Here is an 11,602-nt window from a genome sequence, read left to right on the forward strand (position 1 = left end):
ATCTAACCACCCAATACTAATGATTACTACAATACTATCTCATTGATTACTGTACATGCAATAACCCTTATCCCTGAGTGGCCCTTCGGGCCTTGATAAGTGGTGAACCCCATGTAAAAAAAAAAAAAAAAAAAAGTCTTTTTCAGTGTATGTACCGTTTTGATAATTTAGGGTTGTTCTTCAATGCCAAAAAAAACAAGTGAAGCATGCATGGTCCCCCGTGAGTGCACAGTGAATGAGGCATAAAAAAAATGACTAGGTTCAGCATTTGCCCCAATCCCCACTTAGCTCCAAATTTGAGTTCTGCACCATGCAAAAAGAGAAATGACTACGTCCATCATTTGATTCCCCTCCCCTTTTAGCCCCAAAGTCTTAACATATTTAAATTTGACTTCAGCACCATGCAAAACTGCTAAATAGACATACACAGAAAATTTTGAACAAATATGGTAAAATAGTCTCAAAAATGGAGTGTTTTTATTAACCCTAAAAGAGCCCCTGGAGCACACCCAAGAGTTATCATGAAGTATAGACAAACAAAATTATATAGAAATCATTTAGTTACAACTTTTCAGAAAGTTTTATAAAAATCCAAGGCATCAATTTTTTTAAATAAGCATAAGTGTCAATTTTAGCCATTTTAACCTGAAAAGTACCCCTAGGGGGACAACTGGAGTTTTCCCTGGAAAATCCTTTCTGTTACCTTTTTACTCATATCATGTTTAATGTTTGTGCAAAATTTCAAAAAATTTCAAGGCGTAGTTATTGAGAAAAGTGGACAGAGGAATGAACGAACGGACGAAAGGATGAGGGTGAATTTCCTTTTGTCGGGAGACAAAAAAAAAAGAAGAAAAGAAAAAGAGTGGATGTTATATGACACAACATGAATATTGAAATAAGTTACTTGTTTTTAATTTAGCCTCTTTAGCATTGCATTATCATTTTTGCCGAGGACGATGGAGATAGACAAAACAGTGATGTGGGATCTGGCTCGATTCATCAAAAGCCGCAACAAGAATTCCAAACTTTTAATGTGATATTCATCTTTATTCTGAAAAGTTTTTTTTTTTCTAGTTCCTACACTGACGACCACTGTTGGTCATGAGAAGTTGGAAAAGACGACGACAATGATATTGACAACAAGATTGACAACAACGAGACCAACAACAACAATGAGACTAACAACCCCGACATCAATGCCAAAGTTTGGTTCAACTGCTATTAACAGTACAAGAAAGGAAGCAATAGTGACAACGCTTCTCCCAGAACACATCGGTTCGATTTCTGTATCTTCAGACGTGAGTCAATTTATTTTATCATTTTTTTTTTGTTTAATCTATATATATATTTTTTAATTGCAATTATACAATATAAGGCACATATGAAAATCACATTTATTTACATGCCAGACAAAAATAAGTATCCTCACCAAAAATTAAGAAAAATTATCAAGTAGAAGTTTAATTAAAAATATACTTTTGGCATTTTTTATTTTTTCATTATTACTTGGTTAAATAATAGAGATCAAACTCAGATAAATTAGTCAAGTATTTTTTTTAATTTGTTTTTTAATTTGATTTGCTTAGTTAATTAATTTTATTACAAAGTGATGTGCTAGTGTTTGATCTGTCATCTATAATATAAAGGGCAAAAATCTGTTTGAATGTATGTATGTATGCCTAAAACTTTTACAAAGGGGACGGATTTTTATGGGATTGATATCGTCTTGAAGCTCGACCCTTCGGACAACAAATATCAGAAAATTTGGCTAAAAACATTAATCCCTTTGCCCTCAACTGGGCATTTTTCTGCAAGGAGGGGTCGCTTTTTTCGCTGATATTCTCGAAAGTCATCCCCTCTTTTCGATTGACTAGGCTTAATTTAAACTGTCGCCACTTCCGGTTTGGCGATGGGTGCAACAACAAAGACATAACGTTTTTTTTTTTTTCATATTCTTTTCCTCCTTCATAGCATGGGCTCGAGCCTGCCTGCCTGCCTATTACATTTTATTTATTTTTTTTTTTTTGCTCAACACACACCTCCAAACACCTGGGCAACGCCAGGTACCAAGGCTAGTATTTTATAAATAAAGGGAAGACAATTCTTAGTATTTTAAATAGGTCAACTCTTTAGTTGGGTATTCCACTCAAACTCTTAGAATTTTGGCGAGTTTTGATTCTAACATTGCTTGAAGAATTATTCAATCCTCAGCAGATGCTTTGTAATCTTCTTGACAGAAAACAGCTGTTCGTGTCTCCTTGACACTTGAGTAGTTAACACAATGAATAGTGATGTCCCTCCATAGTAGTGACAATAGCCAACATTAAAATGTTACTCTTTTCGGCCCTATCCAGAATTGCAAAAAACAAAAGTAAAGAAAAATCTGTATGATATATGTATGAAGAAACGAAAATATCATATTCCCAAAATCATGTAAATTGTTCAAATAAATTTATTTTAAATAAGAAAATCAAATTTTATGAGTTACCAAGGAATAAGTGCCCTGCATGTTATTCTGAAAATAATCTTGAAAAATAAAGAGATAACTCAACAATAATTCAAACTTGTGAGTCTTTTGTTGCGAAGCCTATAAATTCTTATATATGCTTTAAAATGTTTTCTTTATAAAAATAAAACTAGTTGACTAATTTACATCATTTTTGGAATATGATATTTTCGTTTTGTCATGATAGATTTTTCTTTATTTTGTATTTTTAATATACTGGAATGTCTGAACAAGAACCTTCTTTTCTTTAATAACAAACTTTTATGTTGTTTGAATTTGTTATTTCTCTGCCTCCCTTACTCTCATGTCATAACGATGTGTGTGTGTGTGGGGAGGTGGGGGGAGTATTGTGCTGCCTCCCTCTGTATTTTTATTTTTGTCTTTTTCCAATTTTTTCAGCAGATTATTATTGAATGGACACTAGTCTCCCAGATAATCAAAAAATTTTTGAAAAACATTGAAAAAAGAAAGAAACAACAAAAATAAAAAAAACTATTACTAACTTGTTAGCTGAAAGTACAGAATACTTAAAAAAAAAAAAAACCCATGTTAAGAATGTCTTTTTAGATAATGTTATTATTTCAGCACGGTAACATAAGTGTGTAAGTAGCAGTAAAAACACTAAAACTTATCCAGCTAGGTAGAAGCGTAACTTATATTGCCTTTGGTAACATTTATTTGTTATATATTTGATTTTTGACCACTACGTAATTGCCATGTTGCAAATAGTAACATATCCAAAAATTACAGAAAACGATAAGGTAGAAAAATTATGAAAAACAGTTCTGATAAGGTTACATGCTGGGTTGGACATATTGGGTCACGTGACATAAGTAAAACGGGAATGAACTCAGTTGAAAGCAAACAGCATTTATTCAGAAAACAAAAATAAACATAACATGTATACATAATTTGTGAATTTTTAAAAATAACTTTTTTTAACTGATTGAATTTGAAGTTGAAGTCCAATGTAAACAAATTCAAAGTCAAATGTGCAATGGACAGGAAATCGGTTCGATCACAGACACGGTGACACGCCACCAACACGATCCAGCGTACACAATTACCAACCGGCCGTTCTTTCCTCCTGCCTTGCCTTCCAAAACGACCTGAATTTATAGTTGTCGAAGACCAACTGATTTGCATATATGCATGAGATTTTGCGAGAGTTTCCGAGGTCATACCATTACAAAACGCCGTCGGCGCCATCTTGGAATTCTTTTCTTATCCTAGCTTCGCAGCGATGAAAAAGCACACACGCACACCTAGGTCGTTTGAACGGTAAGCCCTCATTTTCACAGCTTTTGCCACAGAATTTGTGAGCAATTAAAAACTTAATTATCTCCCCTGTTAATTCTTCAATTCGAATTGGTAGATTTTAAAACCAAATTGCTAGATTTTATGTCTTTTTTCATGAATAATTATTTTTCTACTTTATTGTTTTCCGTAATTTTTGGATATGCTACTATTTGAGACCTGACATTATGTAGGTACCATTTGTTTTACTTGAAATTAAATATTTTTGGGCACTCCTTGGACATTGAATTCCATGGCGACAAGCAGAAACAAATAATGGTCGCTCCCTTAGTACCCCCCCCCAGTCAAGGCTGACGCATGCACACGTAACATTTTTTTATTTACTGATGTTGCCATAGTAACTAAACGATTACTTGTCACTTTTACAAACATTTATTTTGAAAAAAGTTTTACTCTTTATGAATATCAAAAGAAAAAGTTACTAAACATTAATAATTTATCACTTTTATTTGTTTTTAAACTTCTTTTGAAATGATGATTTTTTTTTTTTTTTTTTTTTTTTTATAGCATTTGCGGATGGGTATGCTGACAACAAATATCAGTTAAATTTTGCAAATATCCCCCCCCCCCAATAGTGCTTATTCCAAAATCTGCTAGGAGGTTGAGGGTGTTTATTCTGAAAGCCATTCTTAACATTTGTGGAGGTGGACCTAATGTAAAAAAAAAAATAAAATAAAAAATAAATAAAACCAGTTACTGATAATTTCTCACTTTTACAAATATTTTTAATTTACATGCACGGATGAACAACATACTGTTGAATGGTGCGAAAACAAAGCGTTTTTGTGATAAACCTCGGGTTTGTTTTACTATACACATAGATCCGAAAAAGATGTTAAAAAAAAAAAAATATAACAAATAAATGTTACCAAAGTCAACATATTTAAAAATAAATGTTTGTAAAATTGAGAAATTATTAATAAATGTTTAGTAACTTTTTTCTTTCAATATTCATAAAGAGTAAAACTTTTTGTTTCAAAATAAATAAATAAATGTTTGTAAATGTGACAAATAATCGTTTAGTTCCTACGCCAACATCAGTAAATAAAAAATGTTACGTGCGGGGGGAAGGGGCACTAAGGGAGCGACCATTAAATTTTTTTGCTGGTCGCCATGGAACTCGACGCCCAAGGAGTACCTTTGTTATTATAATATAGAAGAACTGACTTTTTTTTTTTTTTTTTGTTTAAACTTTGTCAACTAGTATACTTGTTTACGTTTTTGCTGCTTCATTGTTTTTTTTTTATTTTTATTTTTATCTTTGGTACAAGCTGGTGAATTTGGTGATCTTCAAATCTGCTTTCTTCAGTTTCTGGAATTTGAGGCCTTCGATTATATTTCCCAAATTATAAAATCTGAAAACCCTGAAACGCTTTCATCACAGAAGTTAATTTGAACGAATAAAAATTCTTTGAATATTGTTCGCACAATTGCTGATAATGTTATATTATTACTGTGCAAAAATAGAATGATGACATACTGATATGTGAAAATATAACTATATATCTTTAGTATTGGTGACGGATGGATGGATAGTTGTTAAGAGCAAGATGCCCGCACCAGAAAACTCGACAGGTTGATTTTTCTTGTGACAAAATCGCTAACCCAATCATCTTTACCTACTTTGTTTCTTTCAATTTGAAGTCTTCAGTTATATCTCAATGCCTCCATTCAGAGAATGAACAAGAGACAATGGATACCCCCTGTAAGGGTACTTGTGCTGTGCACATAATTGTGAGACAATCAACACTGCTTGAGTCCAATGGTAAGTGCTAGATGACTGGAAACAATCACGTTGACAAACTGATTCCCATTAGATCACCGAAGTTAAGCAACGTTGAGCCTGGTTAAAATAGGTGACCATTTGGGACTTCCACTTATCTCGGCATTGTTTCCAGTTCTATCTACTGTGTGCTAAAATCTCAAATCCAGAAAACAATTTCAGTATTTTCTGCACATTTTTGTTAGTTTTGAAAAACAAGTTTTTTTTTTTTTTTTCAGTTGGAATGTCCAAAATGCTTGGATAAAGTCCCAGACGAATATCAGGACTTGTTCTGTCGTGCAACAGAAGGTAAGTTGTATTTTTCTTTTTTCAAGAACAAAAGTAATTGAAAGAATGTCTGGTTCTTATCTAGAAGTTCCCCTATATTATAAAACAATTTTTTTTTTTTAACTCTGTATAATGTACATATTTGTGACGAAATGAAAATATTGCATTCGAAAAACCATGTAAATTAATCAAATAGATTGATTTTTACACAAGAAACTCAAAGGCATTCTGGCATATATATCTTGAAACAGTTTATTCTTGCATTACTTCCCTTGTTTTCTAGACAGCTAACACCAGACAAAAGCTTTCCATTTTAGAGGATTCAAACGAGAGATCTTTTTAGGATTCTAAGTTTGTTTAAATGGGTGAAAGTCCAGAATTACAATTACACTTATGACAATGAATAAAAATAAAAACAAAAACAAACATTTATTGTGTGCTTGCTTATCATGCAATGAAGATGGTTTATTCCAAAAATCACAAATTAATTAAGCTTTTTTTTTTTTTATTAAAAAATTCAAATTTTACACTTTTTAGCTATAACTAATTGTTGCAGCCATTTTTCCAAAATGTATCCCTTTTTTTAATTTTCTTCAAATTTTGTTTTAAATTTCTACAAACTGATCATTCTAAAAAGTGTCTTAATTTGTATATTTTCTGAAAAAAAGTGTTGATTAAAAAAAAAAAAAAAAGATATTAAATTATTTTGTTTTAATTTGTATATTTAAGTTGAATCTTTTAAAACCAAACCATTAAAGGTTATCTACCCTTAAAAAACAAAAGTTGAAGGTCGGTTGTCTGCCCTTGTCAATGGTCCCTACTTTTTCTCAACTTTTACGTACATGATACAGACTTTTCTGTATTGTCCTTACTTTTAATTCTGAACTTACAGCTTTAAATGCACAGTGTTTTTTTTTTTTTTTTGTGTTTTTTTGAACATTTATTTCATGAGCACAATAGTTTCTATAATGGAAATCTTCCTACAGTTCCTATCTCTTTTCATGTCACGCAGCAGACCTTTGTATTTAGTTCTCTTTTCTCTCAGCTGTTTAATTAAACACTTTGTGCATTTTTCAGTTTACAAAGTGGCTTCAGGCAAATTAAAAGAAAGCAAAATGATGAAAATAATAGCCGACCTTCGACCTTCGAAAAAAGTCGTCATTGACAAACGTGTCGTTCCAGTCTTAAAAGATGTCTGCAATTGCCCTGCATTGAGACAAAAAGGTAAGTTCAACTGCCACCATTTCGCCTCTTGTATTTTATGAGAAGAGAAATTCATACAGCAGAAGTAATCGGTTAGCAACTGCTGGGGAGGTGACTTTTTTTTTTTTTTTTTTTTTTACGTGAGAATTTGTTTGGTTACAATGTTGATCAACATTCAGCCGAGGTTTGATCACCATCTCAAGTAATTTTATATGCAGGTCGCAATTCATTTTATATATAAATCTATTGAACGTTTTAGAGAGAGAGTAGTGAAAAATGAAAAAAAGAGATTAAAGAAGAAAGGATGAGAGATAATGTAGTATGGGAGAGGTTAGAAATGAGGATGAGGAAGAGATGAGAGAGTTATATATACAGTAGAACCCTGGGGTACAGTGACCCTAGGATAGTTTTTTTTTTCAGGTTATGATGTGGAATACAATGTTTTTCTGGCCCCTATTATGGTATTTTCCCCGCCTTACGGTGTTATTTATAATGCTATTTGATTATATACTTGTGTATTATTTACTGTACTGTATTTTGTTAATTTTGAATGCTGTATTCCGGGTTTCTACTCTGTGTGTGTATATATATATATCTACATAAAATTCATGAAAATATTTTCAGTATTTACTTCGACAGTGCTCAATACGTAAGTATAGGTAGTAAATTTTGAAAATAGATCTATAGCAATTAAGCTACACAGAATATCCACATTTCATCCTCGTAGGGGTTTGTCAGGCTTATGTGTAATTTAATTGGCATACATATTTTTAAAACACACACACATATATATATATATATATATATATATAGAGAGAGAGAGAGATTAGGGGGATTTATGAGATTTTAGAGAGAGAACAATACGTTTATATTGTATACTCATCAGTGTGTTGTGCCTGCCCCTTTTTTTACTCTATGGGAGTTTAAATAGGAAACAACTACTTTCATATTTTCTGTTTGAAGTTAAATTCGCTCACTCTCCCTCAGAAGTCCAGTGATTTTGCTAACTTTTGCTAACTTAAAGATTAAATTTTTGACCTCCCATCCATCCATCAATCAATCAACGACTTTCGATATGTACCATGCTATTCGTTTAATTTTGCTTTTAATTTGTTGCATTGCGTAACGACAAAGATTATGATCAGAATAATGGGTGACCCCCATGAATAGGACTGCTAAAAAATTGATAGACATTAATATGTGAAATACAAGTTGGAACCAATCGACTTTATCCAAAAACCAGCAGGAAGACTTCGTTTTGTCTACAATTGAATGAGTAATTCTGTATCTTTTCATCTCCAACTCATAGTATCACATGACTTTTTCTTTTTTTTTTTCTGAGCTCCTATACACGAATTTGATCTTGGAGCCAATCCTTCTTCCAAAGGTATGGATCCATTTTACGAACTTCCTTTACCTATATCGATGCCATCGATGAGAGGGTGTAGACCATGGAGACTTGCTGTGGATGGTGGGTATGGACAGCATAAACCGGAATGGATATTTATTTTTTTTTACCATAACCAGTTTGGGGTCATACTGAATCAGAATATGTAAGGTTTATAAGTGTATCTTATGTAGTTTCTGAGTTTTAGCCTGCCACACAGACAGAAATGATTTTTTCTTTAACTAATGATGGGACGATTCCAATACAATTACTAATTCCGATTTTCATTCTTATATATAAAATATAAATATTTAACTATAGAGTAGTTATTTTTTCCCCTCGATTACCGTAAAAACACATGTTAAATGTGCACACATTTTCTTAAACGTAAAATGCATTTGTGGGGGATTTTAGTTTTACTGGTTGTTTAAAAATCAATAAATATCATTTTATCATTATTATCAAAATATACAAAAATATAAGCAGTGGAAGATTTTATTTTAAACAAAATCAAATTAAAAAAAAAAAAAAAGATAAAGGAATTGTTTTTGGCAACAGAAAATAGGCACATTTTTCCGATTCCGATACCCCATACCCCAAAATGTTCCAATTTTTCCCAATTCCGATCAAACATCGCAACACTACCTTTAACTAACTAGTTTTTTTTTCATTTTGGCCCATTTTTTTTAAATCCATTATGCCAATACGTGACCAATAAACTAATGTTTAAAGAATGTGAGAAAACTTTAGCATAGGCATTAAAAGTGGTTTCACGTTTTTGTTAATTATGAATTCATATTATCAATAAATATGAGGAATCATTTTGAGTTTTGTTTTTAGATGAACATGACATCCGGTCAAATTCGGTGGCCATCTGGGTTTGATTTAGCTTAGTCACATACTGTTGATACATTTCAAGCGTATTTTCTCAATTTTACATGCATAATACTAAATGGATTTTAAATGGAAATGATTCGTTATTTAATAATATACAAACAAAGCATTGCCCAGGATAAAAGTGTAATCTATTTCTATTAAAACTTTATTTCTCTCTCCAACCCCTTCTTTCTCCTCTGATCAGTCGTTTCTTCTCTAGCTGGACACACAAACACAAAACTCTTATATATCTAACAGACTAGAAGACTGCCTGGCGTTGCCCAGTTGTAAAATACGCTTAAATTTAACATTCTAATTTATGCAGATTTTGTATTTTACAACCGGAACACGTTGGGGGGGGGCACAATATAATAAGCCAATTCTCTATTGTATTGATTATTATATTGTGTCCCCCCAACGTGTTCCGGTTGTAAAATATGCTAAAATATATTTTAATTCATGTAGATTTCATATTTATTATTATAGAGCCAATATTCCATTAATTATTATATTGTACCCAATATATAGTAGTGATTTAAAAAAAAAATCAAATAAAAATATATATGACTTAGGTGCCATCTAGAATCGAAACCAAAACAGTGTTCCAACCTTAGTCGTTTGAAAAGTTTGCTAGAAATGACGTCATGACATTAAAATTAGAAACGGTGACAAAGTCAGAATTTTAGTTTTATAGAGTAAGGAGTCAGTATTTCAGTGTTATTAGTATCCAATAACACTGAAAAATTACCCCCCCCCCCCCGACGAAACCCAACAAAGATGATGCCAGAGAATGAATATATTTTTTCAAAATTTTTAGATATTATTCATCCAGGGCAACGCCGATCGAGAATATACCAACTTTGTGGGTGTTTGACGTTTCTGAATTTTTTAGATGAGGATTGGTTATTCGTATTATTTTGATTCATTGGACAACTGTTCTCATCTTGAGTGTGATTTTCACAACGTTTCAGTCAATATAACTTCCGGCCTTCTTCAGGTTTAGCTTGTCGAACTCGGGAATGTTTCCGTCGAACTCGCAAGGTTTCCACTCAAAATTCCATCCAAATTTCCGAGTTCGACAAGATACGCCTGAAGAAGGTCGGAGGTTATATCAACCGAAACGTTGTGAAAATCATACTCAAGTTTGTGGGTGTTGGTTGTGTAGTTTTAACTTGACATAGAAAACACACACACCTTAATACCTCTAGATAACATAAAACTATTTCCAATGTTTACACAGAATTTTTCTTGCATTCTTCTCTGGCCACAACCTTAATAAATAAACCATGATCTTTTTTTTATTGTTATTCTTTTTTTAGGCCGTCATTTGCTGCTACGTTTTGAAAGCGAGCCTGTCAATCTGCAAGACCTGGGCCAAATGAATATTGATCATAAAATCACAGTGTTTCCACTGACGACGACAGTCGAGAAGAACATGCGACAACTGGCAAAATCCTGTACAAGATGAAAATCAGTTTGGGTTCAACGTTTTCCATGTAAAATGAAATAAAAAGTAAAATCTTCCAATTATGATTGTTTTTTTTTCTTTCCATATCATGCAGAATAAGAAACCAAAAAGGTGGCAAGTCATTTCATAAGTTCTTTCCAGAGCTGAAATTTAATAAGTGGAAATGTTTAACGAGACTAAATATTTATCAATCTATATAATTAAAAAATCTGCGAACCTTGCTTGCTTGCACCTTGTCTTTGATGATCAGGCGATTCCATCTTTTAAAAAAGGGATGACAGGTGAATTCATGTGTGTCTTGGAAGTTTCTTTAAAACTAAAAAAAATTATTTTATTTTATTTTATTTTTTTTAAATTGTCCTTCAGTGGAACATTATTTTGTCAGCAAGTCAATTAATCTTATGTAATCGCAGAATAGTTTTACTTGCATGAACAAACAATAGCGCCAATGTTCTTAAAGGGATCATTACTCGTTTACCATAAAACACTGTTTCGGGGATTTTTAAATTTCATGATATTTGTAGATTCGTTTTTTTCTGTGAACATTTTTTCAGTTTCCTTGTAACTTTTGAGTGCTACCTTAAATTTGGCTAAAAGTTATGGGGTTTTCTTTATTGGTTATCAAGGTGGTAAATGGCTTGAAATCACTCGGTAATCCCTTGAGGACCATGGAAATTAACAGACTCGCTAATAACTTTAGACATTTTTAAAGAATTTGCAGTCGTTTCAGCTCTTATAATATAATCTGTAACGGTTTCAGCTTCCATTCATTTTAGAGAAGTTAGTTCAGTATAT

General features: G+C 32.2%; 1 protein-coding gene across 1 annotated transcript in view; it reads left to right on the top strand.

Moving 5' to 3' along the window:
• LOC145259800 (alpha-2-macroglobulin-like protein 1) overlaps positions 1-10,866 on the top strand; it is a 207,523-nt gene extending 196,657 nt beyond the window's left edge. The window contains exons 35-38 of the mRNA XM_080117585.1: positions 1,075-1,298; positions 5,825-5,894; positions 6,951-7,097; positions 10,659-10,866. Of these exons, the coding sequence (XP_079973711.1) occupies positions 1,075-1,298; positions 5,825-5,894; positions 6,951-7,097; positions 10,659-10,807 (590 nt within the window). The 3' untranslated portion in view covers positions 10,808-10,866. The remainder of the gene's footprint in view (positions 1-1,074; positions 1,299-5,824; positions 5,895-6,950; positions 7,098-10,658) is intronic.
• The last annotated feature ends 736 nt before the right edge of the window (positions 10,867-11,602 follow it).

Source organism: Euprymna scolopes, chromosome 35, assembly GCF_053919585.1.
Source record: "Euprymna scolopes isolate OS-2025 chromosome 35, ASM5391958v1, whole genome shotgun sequence".
NCBI classification, from domain to species: domain Eukaryota; kingdom Metazoa; phylum Mollusca; class Cephalopoda; order Sepiida; family Sepiolidae; genus Euprymna; species Euprymna scolopes.